Raw genomic sequence first — 18,481 nt, 5'->3', positions numbered from 1 at the left:
TTAATTTTTAAAATCAACTATAAAAAGGGGGGAAGAGTTATATATATATATATGATTTTGCATTCTCTTTCTTACCTTAAATTTTAGTATTTTCTCCTTATTTATTAAGCTTTTATATTCCTCCTTAGACTTATTTTGTTGAGAAATTATTAAGTTTATCTATTTTAGTTTAAAATTTTTATTTTAGAAGTGCATCTACATTAAGATGTTAATTAGTATGAATGCTAAAACTTTGTTTTAATATCAATTGCAAGTTGAATTATACTTAATATGCATGCTAGAATCTTTATATATGTTTTTTTTTCCTATTAATAACACACACACACATATATATATATAATAAACTAAACAATCTAATATATATTTATTTTGGTCTACAATTTTAAGACTTTATATTGCATGTAATATTTGTTTAGTTTATACATTTGTTTTTTTTTTTTGACACTTTTGAGTGGTTTACTTTGTTTAAACAAACCTATATTAGCATGATGTATCTTAATAGGATGTAAAACTATATTTTTTTTTTTATGTTGCTTTCTTGAAAAAACTTCTAGTATGCTTTAATGCATGTATAAGCTTCTTTTAGAATTAATTTTTTAAGAGATTATTATGAGTTTATACATGTTTTACAAACTTGTTGGTATGATCATGCTTATGCATATTATTTTGAGATAATGCATGTTTTATTTGATATCTTTTGAATTAAAAAAAAAGTATTTATATTTATCTTGTATAATTTAAATATTTTTATCTATCAAACTTCTTGTTTTATTTCAAGTTTTATATTATTTTACTTGCTTGTTGTGAAGTCAAAATATTTATTTATAGATATTTTCGCTATTGTTTTTATAATTTATATCATGTTTTTAACTCAAGAATCGGTTTTTTCCAACCAATATTATTTCAATAAGTATACTTTAATAGTAAGGATTTCACTGTTATTTTTTTATGGTGCATAGTCAGAAACTTGAAAAATCTAATGAATTGAACTTTAAATAGTGACAACATAAAATATTGATCTATATGCCCACCTTGAAATTGGTTAAGTTCTTGTAGGAAAAAAAAATGCTAAAATTATCTAATAATGAATTCGATTTCATTATTATGGTAGCTTTGGGCGTATGAAATTATAGTGATTTCATGCATAAAAAATTACATTTTAAATAGATTAAATAATATACAATATGATATGTATAGTTTAACCAAGAACATATAAACATTTTGAAAAGTTTGGACAAAAAGTTCAAGGTTGAAGTTATCATCATGAAAAAGAATAGTAGTCAAGAAGTTTTGAAATCTCAAGATGGTATTCGAGAGTAATAAATTTATACTTTTTAAGAATAACATCAAAGCTATTTGGTTGATTTTGTTCACGTATACAACATTATTCATAAATACAGAAACTCAGTGCAATGAATAGAAATGGTCTAGAAAGCTTTGATTAAAGGATTATTTGTAACCTCTCTAATATTTCATGAGAACTTATTTAGTGAAAGTATTATTCACATGATATTATTATCATATACAGTGGCAGAGCCACGTGGGGATAAAAGGGGGCAATTGCCCTTAACTTTTTTTTTAAAATTATATATTAGTTTAGGGAATTTACTGCAGGGAAGGAAAACCTGCATTGTTTATAATTGTAGATAATATAATATAATAAATATAAACAGCTCATTGCATAATTTTTTTTCTTTTTCCTTTTGTTTTCATATTAAATTGATGTTACAGCTTTAAAATATAGAATCCCTGGCTATCAAAGAGTATTTTTCAAGAGTTGCTCTGCCGCTTTGTTCTTTTCATTATTATGCAAATTTCTCAAAAGTAATCTTTTTGCCTTTTGCTTTATATTTTAGGTAAAGGTTAAAAAATATTAGGGTTTATGATATATGAAAAAAATGTTTAAATCTACAATTTAATCATTAGAAAGGAATACATGAGACATCTCTTGCATTGTAGAGTACTTGTTTGTAAGTAAAATATCTCATGTTTTTCAAGAATTGTTTCTCTTAACATGAAATTAAATATTAGAAATTTTAGAAATGATACAAATAGTTTTTTTTGATGAATTGATATGTATTTTTGCTATGAATTTCATATGAATTTAGAATTATTATCAAAATATGAAAACTCGAAGAGAACAATGATTATTTTGAAAGTATTCTTGATTGAATTTCTTTGAATTGATTTCTAATGTATTTGTTATAATATATAATTAGAAAAAACTCTGGATTGACTCTGCTCCGCCACTAATGCAAATTGAACAAAAAAGGCAATGTATGAAGCACCGAAAAAACCAATGTTTTCCATGGATTGACTTTAAAGAAAGTGGATAGTGATATTTATGCATGGGGAATTCATCAACCTTCGATGGTATTAGGTGTTGGAAAAATCATTTTTAAAATGTAAAATAGAAACTTTAGGGGATGAGATTTAACCTTTACAAGAACTTAGAGGAATAAATTGAAATTTTTTCAACATGCAGAGGCAACATAAGAAAAATAAAGTTTTGGGACTGAAATATAAACAACTAAAACTATAAGGGTCAATAATTAAAAAATTCATGAAATTGAGGGACCAAATTGAACTCCTTTTTTTTTTTTTTTGAAAATTCATTGATCAAATTGAAAACAAAGTTTAGGATCAAATCATAATCACTTATAGAAATCAAAATGTAAAATTACAAACTTGAGGGATGAAAATGATTTTTTAGTAAAAAATAGTTATTTCCTCATATAATGTTAATGGCTAGTTATCAAAATCTCTTTTTATTTAATTCTTTATCATTAAAATAGATATTTGAACAAAAACAACAAAGTAAAATTTTTTTTTATAAAAAATTATCTTGTGAGAATAATTATTATTTTAGATAACATAAAAGGTAAAATTAATAAACATGATTGGTGTAACAAGCCTATAAATGTGGGGTATTTTTTTTTAGTTAATTTTAGTTGAAAATTGAATGGAAAAATTGTATAATTTATTTTATTTTAATTTTTTTAAAAACAACTAAATTATTGCGAAGGTAAGACTTAGGATGAACATACTTTAATTGAAATTTTCTTTATTATAGTCTTCTTATTGTGTGAACATGTAAGAAAGAAAATGAATAAATATTATTAGAATTTAAAGTAAAAGTAATATCATTTATATGATATAAAGTATTTGTAAGAGTTCTTAACTCTTGATTCAGTCAAATGCTTTTCAAATTGTTCACCCTTCGAAATATTGCCACTTTCTATATGGATAAGACCAAATCACCCTTCTGTAAATGTTCCCACATACCAATGGAGAATTTACTTGATTTTCAGAAGGTTCAAATTAGCTAGTTGCGCACTGCCGTGGAATTTTTTTTAACTATACAACAACTAAAATAAATATTTCTAATAAATTAAACATTTAAATTCTAAAAAAAAAAAAATATTCCTACAATAAAAAGTCTAATAATTCATATATATAAAAAAAAAAAGCTAAAAAGAATCATTAATCCGTAAAATCATTACATTATGGATTGGATGAAAAATTGACCCTTAAAAAAAATCAAATTGTCTAGTTATTAGGGTAAATATGATTTTTTTTAATAATGTTCATTAAACATTTTCAGATTAAAAGAGAATAGTATTGACAGCTACTCTCATATTATTAGTTAATTTGAATAGTTGAAATACAAATCTATAAGTTATACATGATATGATTTTATCTTTTATTATCTCTATAACAACGTGTATTACATAACACTTGAAAGTAAATAGAACGGTGAGCTTTTTTCTCTTTTTTTTTTTCAAACTTCTATCATGGTATCAAAGCTCCCTTTTATCCATTGAATAATTCTTTAGTTTATTTATTTCTTTGTTTACAATGGCTACTCAAACCAATTCAACAAACAATCCAAATCAATCCAATCCAACCACGCCAACAAATTCAACCATTCTCCATAGTAATGAATTTCAACTCGTCACCATAAACACTTCTGCTCAAGCCCCACTTAAACTCACCACCAGCAACTATATCTCTTGGAAACTTCAATTCCAAACTCTTTTTATTGGCTAAGATCTTCTTGGTTATATTAACGGATCCAAACCCTGTCCACCTGCTACTATATTGACAGACCATTCAACCATTCCAAATCCTGCCTACAACATATGGATTTGTCAAGATCAGCTTATTCTCAATGCTCTCATTGGTTCACTTTCACCTACACTTATTCCATTTATTGTAAGATCCACAACATCACAGGAAGCATGGATCATTTTAGTCAACACCTATGCCAAACCATTACAAGGACATATTAAACAAGTCAGGGCTCTTTTCAAAAATTCCACCAAAGGTAATTAAATACTACTGACTTTCTTCAATTAGTTAAAGCCTGTGCAAATGAGCTTGCAATACTTGGTGCACCAATAAATGAGGAAGATCTTACTGAAAAGATTCTAGATGAGCTAGAAGAAGATTATAGAGAATTGGTCCTTGCTATTCAAGCTTGTGATAACTCTATCTCATTTGATGAGCTTTATAAGAAACTACTAACATTTAAAGCCTTTCTACAAGGGAAAACAAAGATATCTACTCACTTTCCAATGACTATGAATCCAACATATAGAACCTGCACAAATTAGAGATATCAAAACACCATTCCTAATTGGCGTCCCAATTCAAATAGGTTGGCGCCCATCACTCACTTCCCATCCATATCCCTGTGATAGTCGTCCATCATCACATCCATACCTGGGCTATTACCAGATATGTAGCACTCAAGGCCACACAGCCAAGAGATGTCCATCATTCCAAGTGATTCCTATCATCCCAACAAGGCATCTACACCACATTCTAGTAATTCATCAACTCCTTAGCAGCCTCAAGCTCACTTTGATGCTAATATTGCCTCCAACAATTCAACTTGGTTACTTGATAATGGTGCCTCTCACCATGTCACAACAAACCTAAATAATATATCTCTTCATGCTCCATACACTGGATCTGATTATGTCATGATTGGAGATGGAATGGGACTCTCCATCACTCACACTGGTTCAACTTCTCTTCTCACTAGTAACTCTGCATTCAAATTAAATGATGTCCTCTGTGTACCTGATATCAAAACAAACTTAATTTCCATTTAAAAGTACTTTTATTTTATTTTTTTAATTTTTTACAAATTATATTTGTATTTATTTATTTTTACCAATGTTGGTTCAATGTCAGTGGATTTACATATCACCACCGACATCTCCTAGTGAAGTTCATAGTTATCTGACTTGACCTAGCAGGTTCATCTAGAGATTTGGTCGGGTCTAGATCTAGCAAAATCTAGATCTATAATTGACCTAGAAAAAACTATATAATTCATCGAGTCAATTTAGAACTTAAGAGACTCGCCAAAACCCAAAAGATGTCTTTTTTCCTTTTATGCCTTTTTTTTTCTCTTCAATACGGAGAATTTATTTTTTTTTGTTCCATGCCAACATTTTCTTTAATAAACTGTAAAATTAATTATGTTAGTTATTTTTTATAGCATGTCAACTAAAAATTTTTTATGTGATAATAGTTAGGGATGGATAACAATAAAAAAATTAGTGGTTTTAGTTAATGAAGAGATAAAAATAAATTATTAATGAAGATAAAAGGTAAAAAAATATAGGTATTACGGGCATGAAAGAGGCAATCAAAGATTTTTTTTTTTATTTGGCTCAATTTTATGCACACAAGTCTACCACATTTTCTTTGTTGATTACAAATTCATATCAAAATTTATTATATAAATACTAAAAAAAAGTTTTTATTTTTCTAATGAGAAATTAGAAATTCATTAGTATATATACTTTATATTTATAAAAAAAAATATTTTTTTTAATGTGAGATAAAAAAAATTTAATTTAAAAACTTTAACTTAAAAAAATAAAACATTTTAAGTTAACTCATGTGACTCCAAACTAATTCCTTAACTGGGTCAAACCCCAGTTCAATGACTATTGTGACGTTAGCTGATGGAGAGGCCATATTATTAACGGAACAAGGTATACATTAACGGTCCGTATTGAAAAGGGAAAACATAAAAAGGATCACATTAAGAAAAAATGGAAATTACAGGTACCAAACGTATAATTAACCCCATTTTTCAAGCAACGTTTAGTTGACCGGTGGGAACATCTCTTTGAAGGTTCTTCTGTCAGTTGATGAGACCAGACAGACAAGACAGTTATTGAATGGACACGCCTCCGCCGGAGAAGTAAGATACTGCTCTCACAGTAATATGAAATAAAACTCTTCACAGCCATAATAGGTATGGAAAACTTCCTTACCAAGCTTTTTAGTCGATCTGTTAAATGCAGTACTTGGAGGTCAAACCTGCATGGTCTTAGGCTTCTTGATTTAGGAATTGGTTTGATATTGTTTTGCAGTATTCCACTTGTGTTTAAACATATTAAAGAATCTGTCTTTTGCTTTTTGTACTTTTAGAGCTGAAGTAGATTATCTGCATTGAAACTGGGTTTAAGAATAATGTTTATTCAATGTTTTCAATATGTTGGAGATCATGCTTCTCAATGAATGATTGAATGTTAAGTGGGTCAATATAGGAGGTTTGCAGAAGAGTCTGTATATTTCATTGGATTCACTTCAAGCGCGTCTTGTGTGGAACTGTGAACTTTTATACGGAGCTAGTTTTTTCCTCAGTGTCTAATCTGCTGGATCAACTAGCATGACATCATGAAATTTCATTGATGTTAGTAGCCTGGAAATTTTTCTCATCAAATTTCTATGTTGAGTTGATTTTTGTTTTTATTATTATTATTTCTTTTGGTTACATTTGTAGAGTTGATTTGCGCACCTCCGTGGATGAGACATGGATTTTTCGGAGTATCCTGCAACTGCGCTCTTGACTGCTGTGGAGAATTTCCTGAATCTTGAATTTTGTACTCATTGTCCTCTTTGCTAAATTGGATTGTAGCTATTTGGGTTTATTTATTGCAACAATCCAGTTTCTTCCTCCTAAACTAAGAGAATTCTACTATTTCTTCCGCCCTGGATCATTTGGGATTTGCAAGCTGTCATTCTGAGCAGCGATGGAAGCTTTGCAAGTTATTTCTTCTGCAACACAAATAATCTCAAGTATGGTAGGGGCTGTCAGTGCATTAGATCAGGCTTCTAGGAATCTTGACGAAGCTCCAAAGAGAATCCGAAGCCTAGAGGAATTTGTCTATGATCTCGAGAATTTGACACGCGGAATCAGGCAAAAACATGTCTACAAGCTTCATAACCCCCAGTTAGATCACCAAATCCAAAGCTTGAATGCCCTGATAGAACGGCTGCGTCCAAACATCACGAAGGCAAGAAGGATTGTGTCCAGAAGTAGGATCAAGAATTTGGCCAAGGTCGTGTGGAGTTCTGTGGCCGGAGATCCTCTCAGCAAACTGATAAATACCATTAGGGATGACTTGAATTGGTGGCTTGAATCTCAAAGGTTAACCCAACATGTTCAGAAGGTGATAGATTCAACAGCACAAGATGTCCCAGTTCGATTGAAAATAAAGATCGAACAAGGATGGCCACTTTCTAGTAAATGCCACTTTGTGAGAAACTTATTGGAACAAGAGGATTCTCATCGGGTTATTCTAATTGTTGGGTTATCTGGTATTGGAAAGTCATGTTTGTCTCGACAAGTTGCTTCGAACCCTCCTACAAAGTTTGTGGGTGGAGCAGTTGAACTTGGATTTGGCCAATGGTGCAGCAGAAATGCTTGCAATGGAAATAAGGATGAGTACCAGAGACGCCTTGCAAGAAAAATTTCCAACTTTCTGGTACAAATTGGATTCTGGAAGAAGATTAGAGATGAAAATAGTGGAGATCTTGAATATGTTTGTTGTATTCTCCAAGAAGCGTTGTATGGAAAGAGCATTGTCATACTTCTTGATGATGTGTGGGAGCAGGATATAGTTGAACGGTTTGCAAAGCTATATGATAACGATTGCAAGTATTTAGTGACAACGAGAAATGAAGCAGTCTGTGAAATAACAGAAGCCGAGAAGGTTGAGTTGAGCAAAGATGACACAAAGGAGATAAGCAAGGCAATTCTTCAATACCATAGTCTTCTTGGCAAGGAAGAACTACCGGTATGAGTCAAGTGAACCTCATTTCATTTTCTTTTATTTTATTTTATTTTTTCTAAGTCCTTCAGCCTCAAATTTTTCTTTCCTTCTCTCCTGTTTTCCCCCTACTCAATTTTATCTTCATTGCCTGTTTATTTTCTTGCAATATAGTGAGAGGTCCCTTTGTGTTTTTTCATAACAAGTCTACAAGAGATTCTCTCCAAATTTCCATTTATGATTATAAACCACCGAAAGAAAAGATATTAACCTGCCTATTGAGTCTTTGTGCAATATTTCCCCCCAGCATAGGTTCAATGTCACAATTGCATAGTGCAAGCAATAAGAACATCAACACTGTTGCACTTGAAGTTGGGGGTTGCAGCGTTCCTTATACTTGTTTCTGATTAAATATTGTGTCTGCATGTGCATGTGAGACAACATTAAAGCTGTGCAAATTTTCAAAGTTCTTTACCTGCAAAACTTACATAATTATCATTTTGAGAGCCGCTAACCGCGTTGTGAGCCTCGTTGATTTCTGTCGAAAGACTTTTAACATAGATATGTATATCATTTGCATCCTCGTGTAAGTTTAATTTTACAACTGAAATCTTGTGATCCATCAGCAGATTTATCATACCGTATTACCATCATACTGTTGTGCACTTATATGCGGGCTTGATGTAGAAATTATCTAAACGTGCAAAATGCTTTCACATTGCTGATTCCATTAATAAATTATTGGTTTTGCTTTTTTTCTTATTTATTTGGTAGGGCATAGCAGAGACCTTGCTTGAACGTTGTGGCCACCACCCTCTGACAGTTGCTGTTATGGGTAAAGCTCTTAGGAAAGAAGTAAGAGCTGAGAAGTGGGAAAAGGCGATCACAAACTTATCGACATTTGCCACATGTGCACCTGGCCCTGTCTCATATGTAAATGAAAAGGAAGCTGAGAGCACATTAACTATCTTTGGGTCATTTGAGTTCAGTCTAGAAGCCATGCCTAGAGATTCTAAAAGGCTCTTCATAGCTCTAGCTTCGCTTTCATGGGCAGAACCCGTACCAGAAGCTTGTCTGGAGGCTGTTTGGTCAGTCCTTGGGGACGAGAGCTTGTTCCCTCTCATTGTCTGCAAGCTTGTTGAAGGCTCCTTACTGATTAAAACAGATATGGATCCCCTGTACCTCGTTCACGACATGGTTTCTTTGTATCTTGCTAGCAAGGCAGATGACTCTACTGAGATGCTACTAAATGAATATTCACCCGATGAAACTGCTTTTATTTGTCCTTGGCTGCTTATTTTTGGAAAAGAAAATGTCAAAAAGATTGCTGAAGAAAGGATGGAGTTTTTGTTTAATGACTTGGAAGGAAAGCAGGTGGTCACCACCTTAGAAGCACTCATCCACGCTCTTATGGCTAGCAAATCCATGTCTGAGCTTGAAGTTAGCAGGGAAAGATTTAGTAGAATACTAGGCCCTAGGATTGCAGACTTGATCTCCACTGATTCTTTGAGTCTGATTGCAGTGACTACAGAAGCCATCACAGATATATTCAGCAAGAGTGATTATTGCAATTACTTTCCTTCCCTTGAGACTACTGGTGCGATCAATAGGTTGGCAACAACACTAGAGTATTGTGAGGAGGACCCCATAACTCAAATCCACATTTTAATCGTCCTTGCAAAGCTTGCAGAATTTGGAAGCCCTGAGACAGTTGACAAGGTGCTCGATAGCATTCCCTTTAACCAGCTAGCTGACTTGCTGTCCTCCAGTGCTGAGAAATGGCATGAGAGCATGTTTACAGTATTGAACTCTTTGACCAAAGCTGGAAAGTCGAATGCTGTTGAGAGAATGTTTGCTTCTGGGATCGAAAAAAAACTTATTAAATTGCTTGAGAATGGATCTGAAGTACTACAGCACCATGCCATTGTCACACTGAAAGGATTTTATGAGGTGGCTCGCACTCCTGAAAATGTTTCTCTTCAACCATCTAATCTAAACCTTCTGCCATGGCAAGTGAGGCATCGTCTGGAAACTTTTGTTCTGTCAGATCGAACAGTTCCCCATTCACCAAAGCCACTATCTTTTGAAGATCTCGTTTATAAGGTGTTAGATGGAAATAAAAGGCAGGTATTGCAGGCAATGCAAGATCTCATACCGATTATTGAGAAGTCAGCAGATTCTAGAGTCAGAGAAATGATTTTACACAGTCCCCTTGTCAACAGGCTATCAGAACTTCTGCAAAGTAGACACTCAGAACATAACTCAATTAGATCCGAATCAGCCTTCTTACTGATGAAGCTAGCTTTCTCTGGTGGAGAACCATGCATTAAGAAATTTCTAGACCATGATATTGTCCCCGAGCTAGTTAAGATGATGCAATGCAATGTTGTGGAGTTGCAGGATTCAGCCTATACAGCATTGCACCAGATGCTTTTTGGCAATGGTGGGATCCTTGTGTTGAATAAGATCTTTGAAACAGGTTTCGTAGATAGGATGGTTCAATCATTAGACAGCAAATCAATAAAGACACGAGAAGTGAATGTTCATTGCATTTTGGATCTTGTTGAGCTAGGAAATAAATCCTGCTTAGAGCAAATGTTGTCGTCGCAGGTGGTGGAGAAGCTTGTAAAATTGGAAAAAAACACCGGGGGATCTGGTGAAACTATAGTTGGATTCCTCAAGGGCATGGACAAATGTAAGCATCTGTCAATGATGGAGCGTAGGGTGATAAAGCAACAAGTGGTTAGGAAGATAAGGGCCTGCTTGAAAGGGCATAAATTTGAGACTCAAATATTAGCATCGGTAGATGCTTGTGTGTCTGAGGGTTCAAAAGGTTCCAGTAGTAGATACAGAAAGTAGGCAATCAAGTTTATTATTTCATCTAGTTGACTCTTCAAGACATGGCCTTGAATCATTACTTGTAAACAATCCATTTTGAAACAATGAATACGGCTTATTGTTTCTGTTCTGTGAGGGCTGGTAAGTTCACTTAAGCAAAATCTGCAAAAAAAACAAATGTTTAACAGGTTCCATCCTCCACCTGGTGCTGATATCCTCTTTTCTTTGTAAAAAAAACAGTAACATCAACGAATTGCAGGCACGGCGTAGTGGAAGTGGGGAAGAGGTCTCAGATGGACTGATCTTGTTTGCCTTCTCCCAGCTTGCTGGCTCTAGAAATGATCATTGTGTGAACAGGCTTTTATTAGATGTTTGTATCTGTTTCTGTGAGTGAAATGTACAACCAGAGGAAAAGAGTTTGCTGTGGCAGAGCTTCAAAATTGTGTAAAATTCAACCTGTAAAAGACAATTTTGACCAGAAACTGGTTGGCCAAATGAATGCTGAGAAAAGATAAGCCAGCTCCTCAGAAATGATAACAGTACAAGAAAGGCAGGAAAAGTAATAAAAAATTGATGAACCGATAATAGGATTGAACAAATTTAGATTTGGTAACATGTTTTCTAATATAAAAAAATTAATATGATACATATTAAATAGTATTTTTTAAAAAAATTAATATAATATCATATTAAATGAATTTTTTTTTAAATATTAAGACAACAATATATTAAATTGACTTGGGTTAACATGTTAAATTTATAACTCGGGTTATGAGATTATAATAATTCTATAAAAAAAAAATATAAAAAAAAATTAAAAAAAAAAAAACTTATTTAAATTAACTTGTAACATGGATTAGGAGATTAGTATAACTTAATATATTAATAATATTAATTTAATTTTTTAATTTTTATAATTACTTTTAATATGTGTGACTGTTAGGATAAAACTAAATAATAATTATTTTATTTTATTTAAAATATAATTATTTCATTAACAGTTATATATTTAATTAATAGTTATAATATTAACAAATATAATATTTTATTATAATATTTTAAGTCTAATAAAATTGTTATTACACAGAATATTTATATAAAAAACACACGTATTTTTTTTTATTTGTCTCATTTTTTTATTTTTTTTCAGGTTTAAAAAGTTTAGTTATATCCTGAAAAATATTATTTTTATACAAGATAAAATAAACACCTTAAATCTAGTATTTTTTACTTTTCTAAATTAATTTTTTATTTATTTTCATTTTGTAACAGTAGAGGGCAAGGGGATGTTTGTGTCTGAACATCATCCGTAAAATTCCTTTATTTTTTTGTTGATATATATTAACAGTACAGCTTCTCTTGGATTAGCTTTCATACACGAGACTAAAAGTTCTTCTTTGATGAAGTCTTAATCAGGCCACTCACACCAGTTCAGTTCATTCACAAGAAAATACTTTTCCATGGCCGCCTCCCCTCATCTTTAAAATTGCTAAACACTATTCTAATGTCAGCCTGAAAGCTCTTCCATCAAACCCTGTTGATCTGAGGAGGAAAAGAGAAGTGAATATCGGAAAACGAACTCCAAAGAAGACAATCTCAGCTAGAAAGTTAAGATTAAAACAAATCCAACATGTTACTTTTTAGTTTTGTTCAGTTCAGCCGACAACTTTCTCTGGCAACAATTCAGCAAGAAAAAACAAAACCGGCTTTAGATATATTCTGACTTCTTGCATGATGCCTTTGCAGACGGAAGATCCCAATATATAATTGCCAAAGCAGGTCATGAATCCTCGAAACAAGACTGGAAAAGGTTCAGAACGAACAAATCTTTAGCCTGATTATGTTTCCCCAGGTCTCTGCTAGAACAGAAGGAAAAGGGCCAGCACAACTGGTGTGTGTGTGTGTGTGTTCAAGCTATATGACTTCCAAGTGTTAGGGTTCCTCTGCAAGAAGACACTTTTTCGAGGAATTCAATAGAACAGATACATTTCATAATCCCAGAAAAGCACATTTTGCAGCACTCATCATCTTGGATTGTGGTCATAGGATACCAGTTTCCGCGTTCAATCTTGCTGGCTGACAAAATCTGCTACTGCAAAATTGGATTCTCAACATGTACTTAAAGCAGGTCTTGCTTTTACCCTTTGTCTGTCTACTTTTTTCTTTTCTTTCTGGTTGAATTTCGTTTGTCTACTAATTATTATGCCATGTTGTTTTCAAATACCAGTCCAGAGTCAAGACCACAGTGACGCAGTGATAGATTCTGTATAATCCATTTTTCAGAAACATAATGATGGTGTGATTATTATGCCATGTAGTTTCAAATATCAGTCCAGGCAGCAGTTGATTTGCGAGTTAGCTTTTGAGCAGATTTCTTTTCATTATAAATTCGTTTTCCTTGATAATGCCAGCCAAATGAGAGATCATACAGTTTTTATTTTGGACATGCAACCTGACATTAAAGGGGATAAAGAAACTCTTTGTAAAATAGTAAAGTTTTGTTTGGCCATAATATAACCATCCAAAGAGAAGATCTTTGTGAAAATAGATTTAAGAGAAGCTGAATATATAGAGGTGGTTTTTTTTATCCTTTTAAGGTGTTGTGTTTGGGACAGAGGCAGAGGCATGATTGGTCTTTTTAATTTGTGTTTTTATGGAACCTATACAAAAAGTTAAGAAAAACTTGTTTTTGGTGGTAGCTTTTTGTGCGTTGAATGAGTTGTATATTAAAGGAAAATTTATATTTCTATCACAAACACTCTTGACAAGAAAAGTATATTGATTTTGATTTTTTTTAGTTATTTTGGGGTGTTTTAAGATTGTTAGATGGTTTATATAAATTTTAATGGTGTTTTTTTTTTTGTGAGAATTGATAGAAAAATCATTTTTGAAGACAAACTTCCCGACTTGGTCTGTTTTTTTTTTCTTTAATTTAGATTTAAAATATTATAAATTAATTAGTTTATTAAATTTTAAATTAAGTAAGAATATATTTTAGATATTATTTATTAAGTAACATTCATATTTTACTTTATTTTCAAATAAGAATACAATAGTCTTAATTAAAAATATATTTTAGATAGTATTTATTAGACATAGTATAGTAATCTTTTTATAGTATTAACAATTTTTTTATAACCTATTATTACTTTTTTATTTTAAATTATCATGTTGCTTTCCTCATAGCATGTTTTTTTATTGTTATAAAATTAAATAAAAAAGTATTTCATAAAAATGATATTATTATTGAGTCTAGTAGGTTTAATGATTCCAAGTCACGAGTTTGACAGGTAAATTCGGGTACATCTAGATCGATCGAAGATGCTATAATTTTGAAATTTAAAGTTTTTTTTATTTTGTATATATTAAATTTGAAGTTCATAATCAAAATTTTTCTTGCAAATAAAAAAATATATTAATAACTTGAAGTCTTAATTAATGACCAAATTCTAGTCCTGAATTTTTAATTTTTAATTTTTTAAAAAAACACTATGAAAACATAAAAAACATTTCTAAAAAATTAACATATGAATGCTAGTACTGATCATATGATTCCATTTAATGGCATGTTACGAGGCCAATTCATGAGGATCAACATGATTGGTTGTCGATCGAGGTAAATGAAAACTCTTTTTTGATGATGTTATGATTAGGATAATTAGACACTTACAAATTGGTGCTTGATTGTGTTTTGGACCGACAAAATCACATAAACTCCAAACTAGCTTGCTACAATGATGGCAGCTTACCCGCTTTCAAAACCCTAATAATCAATAAAAGTTAAGGCGGTGGGTCACATCCTTTCACCTTTAGGTGCGACCAAGTATCATTCAAAAGCTGAAAAAAATCCCAAGTCCTTGACTTCCTCCGGAAAGCAATCGCAGAACGAGTAGCCATCTTTGAAAAGAAAACTTGTAGATGTTACCGGCGGAAGGGAAGTCAGTAGGTTATTAATGATATTCTCACAGGTAGAAATGGCCCTTGCATCTTCTATCTTTAATTATCTTCGTTCTGATCGATGAACCGTGCATGGCGGTCGGTAATTGTGCAGACTGCAGATGGAGGACTCAGCATTAATGGGTCATGCTCAGTACCGGCCACCGCCCTTGGAGAGTCTCCTCCGCCGTGTCCATAATTACTTGACCTAGTTGCATGAACTTTTAATTTGCGCTTCAACTTGATTGTGTTTTGGAAATATATGTACAATTAATCCAGTTGCGAGGATGGGAGATTCTTTTTTTTTTTTTTTAAATTGGTCGACTCCACATTAATTCAGTTCAATATTATCATACATGATACATTTATATCTTTATGTCATTACTGACATAAAGTGTGTATATCCTTTTTATAATTTTAAATTTCAGTATTCATAAATATCTTGTACTGCAGTTATTTTTTAAAATATTTTTATTTAAAAATATATTAAAATAATTTTTTTTATTTTTTTAAAAAATCATTCTTAATATCAGTATATCAAAATAATATAAAAACATCAAAAAATATATTAATTTAAAATAAAAAAAAATTATTATTTTTTTAAAAAATATTTGTAAAATGCAAAAACAAACAAAATATAAGGCCGCAAATAGCATTTACCACAAATAACATGACAAATATGTGTAATTAAAATTAAAAAAAATTATTTTTTCTCAGTCAACTTAATAATAATTAATAATATTATTTTCCATGCTTGGTTTTTATGAGGGGGGACCAAATTAACCTGCTACATAGAGCTTATTATTTTTCTTTTTTATTCAAACAATAAGATTTAAATTCATCTGAATACTTTTAAGAGCCCTGCATTTCTTGGTCGAGAAAATTTCTTCCAACAACCTCGCAGAATTCTCAAGTAGTTGACATTTTGTACTCTGACATCATTTCCACTGTTGACAAATGTAAGGAGGAATCAAACTGTTCCATCACTGCAATTAATGAAATTATTTTCCCTTCTTTATTATGAATTTGTATAGATTAAATAATAATGGCTGGCTAGTTTTGTCATTTTCCAAGATTTAGAATTTCAAAGATTCCTAATCACAATCCGGCCCGCTGATACAGCCACCAAACCAAAACGAAGAACAGTCAGACAAAGCAGGCGCTTCAAGATGTTTTCAAAGCTATTTTATTTTAATGGTAAATAAAAAACAAATCACTTGGGGTATTATAGAGATTACACACACCATTAAATATTTAAATATTTAATAGAAACTCTCTCTCTCTCTCTCTCTCTCTCTCTATATATATATATATATATATATATATATATATATATATAAATTACAAAATCCCCTTTGATAATCTCAAAATCACCCCTTTTAAGCATTAGGGTTCTTAAAAAATATTGAGGGCATTTTGAGTACAATAAAGTTTTTGCAATATTTTCTAATTCCTATTTTATAAACAGAAAATACAGTTGACTAGTTTTTTTTTTTTTTGAAAAAAATAATAATTAACTTAATCAATGATGAAAAGAAAGGCAAGGATGACTAAAATCAATCGGTTTCAGAGATGGCTTTGATGAGAGCTGAGTGCTAACCAGCTAGCACAACATGTGGGTGTAGACCTCCGGCCTTATTGGGTGCTCGATGACAATAATATGTAAATATTCTTTTCCTTTTTTTTTTTTCTTTAAAAAAAAAAAATTTTGTAGACGAAACATGTTCTCTCCTTCTCAAATATCGTCATGTTTTATCTAAAACAAAATTTTGTTTATAGAAGAGAAAACGGTTAATTATTTATATATTATTAGCTATCATGGGAGAAACCAAATAACACTAGGTAAAAACCATATTGTAGGTGAATTGAGTTAAACTAATGTTAAAAATGCCTTCTTTTTTTTTAATAGAAATCTTGTTGAGCTTTAAAAAGTGGTAAAAAAGTTGGTCAAAGATGTTTGCCCTCTTTATTAATCTTTTGAATTCAAACTTTAAGATTAGTATAGTATATATAAGAATTTATTAAAATCTTGTTGATATAAAGTTACATTTTTAAGGTTATTTAAAAAAAAAATTGATTAATAAACAAATGACTGCAAGAATATTACTTTCCATACTAAAAAAACTTGGGATCTTTGTTTTTCTCTTTTTAAAAAATTTTAATTTGTTCTATTTTTTTTTGTTAATTTCATTTTTTTTGTTAATTTTTTCCTCAGATTTTTTTTACCCGCCAACTATGTTGTCTTTGAATCGACCAAATCAACTAGGTCACATTAGAGCAACTTCTATATAATTTAGTTTTAAATCAAAGTTAGATAAAAAGTTAAATAAGGAGGGTTTTTATGTTAATTTCATTATTTTTTTTTAGTTTCATTATCAAATTTTTTTATAGGTTGGTCAGGATGTCTTTAAACCTATCAAATAAACTAAGTTATATCAAAAAAAACTCTCATATAGTTTAATTTTAAATCCCAAATTAGATAAGTATTCGGATCAGAAAGTTTGAAGGTTAACTTATTGAGTCTTAATAAAAATATTAAATAATTCTTTTCGAATCTAAATATTTTTTATTTTTAAAAAAATTAATCTAACCCATAACATAAATTCATTATTGCTACATAAAAACTAGAGATCTTATTAAAGAAGTGTATATGCAACCTCCTCTGGGTATAAACATCCATCAAACAAAGTTTCTTGTCTATGATAAGCTTTATATATATGCTGTCGAATTTTTTTTTATTTTGTTGAATTTTGTTTGTCTATGATACTTTTTAAAAATCAAATTTTTTTTATCAATAAAGGAACAATATCACTATTTTTATTCAATAAGATACCAAAATGAATGATTGATTCATTTCATATATTTTCAATAATCTGAATATTTTTTATTAATTTTTGTTTTTTTTAAAAATTAATCTAACCCATAACATAAATTCATTATCACTACATAAAAACTAGAGATCTTATTAAAGAAGTGTATATGCAACCTCATCTGGGTATAAACATCCATCAAACAATATATATGCTGTCAAACAAGCTTTGGAATCTTGATTCCAGCAATTTCATTCCACTGTAATTACTAGTTTTGGCTTCACTTTAGAACTCTTGAAAAAAAAAATCATAATATATATACGATGGTATATATTAAAACAAGGCGGCTTCTCGTGGACGAGGAGCAAGGAAAGGTCAGCTATGTTGAAAACATAAATTAATATATGATCAAGAATGTGCCCGCGTATTCAACCTGTCTAATTGATCATATAATATATGAAATCACAATGATAAATTCATTTGCTGTGACAGCAATTCAATTTATTATATTTCTTTGAAATAAATATCATATCGGTGAATAATATTTAGAAACACAAAAGATTCTTGAACTAGAAAAAGAATCTATATAACAAAAAAAATTAATATCATCATTTATGAAGAATCTAATTATAATTAAAAAAATTCTTTATTAAAAATTACGTACTATCAAACTTTTGGAGATAATATTGGAATTACATGAATCTTAAAAGAAAAGGAAAAGAAAAGGATAAGTCTTGGTATATTTGACCAAATTGCTTCGTTGTGACCTCCTCTATCTTAACGAAACCAAACCGACTCGGCCCTTGCTTATCTTCG

At 30.8% G+C, this 18,481-nt stretch overlaps 1 protein-coding gene across 1 annotated transcript; it reads left to right on the top strand.

Annotated features, from left to right (window-relative positions):
• Positions 1 to 6,993: 6,993 nt before the first annotated feature.
• Positions 6,994 to 11,049, top strand: LOC118034922 (uncharacterized). The gene is made up of 2 exons (XM_035040365.2): positions 6,994 to 8,108; positions 8,856 to 11,049. Exons 1-2 carry the CDS (start codon positions 7,062 to 7,064, stop codon positions 10,938 to 10,940), a joined length of 3,132 nt encoding a protein of 1,043 aa, XP_034896256.1. The 5' UTR covers positions 6,994 to 7,061; the 3' UTR covers positions 10,941 to 11,049.
• The last annotated feature ends 7,432 nt before the right edge of the window (positions 11,050 to 18,481 follow it).

Source organism: Populus alba, chromosome 1 (genome assembly GCF_005239225.2).
Source record: "Populus alba chromosome 1, ASM523922v2, whole genome shotgun sequence".
In the NCBI taxonomy this organism is placed as follows: domain Eukaryota; kingdom Viridiplantae; phylum Streptophyta; class Magnoliopsida; order Malpighiales; family Salicaceae; genus Populus; species Populus alba.
The sequence above is the reverse complement of the archived record's forward strand: the minus strand, read 5'-3'. Positions and strand labels throughout refer to the sequence as shown.

What these genes read in the sequence shown, in the direction of transcription:
- LOC118034922 (XM_035040365.2), top strand. Translation starts at nt 7,062, where the DNA reads ATGGAAGCTTTGCAAGTTATTTCTTCTGCAACACAAATAATCTCAAGT. An exon ending in TTGGCAAGGAAGAACTACCG is followed by an intron (nt 8,109 to 8,855) that starts GTATGAGTCAAG and finishes TTTATTTGGTAG; the next exon opens with GGCATAGCAGAGACCTTGCT.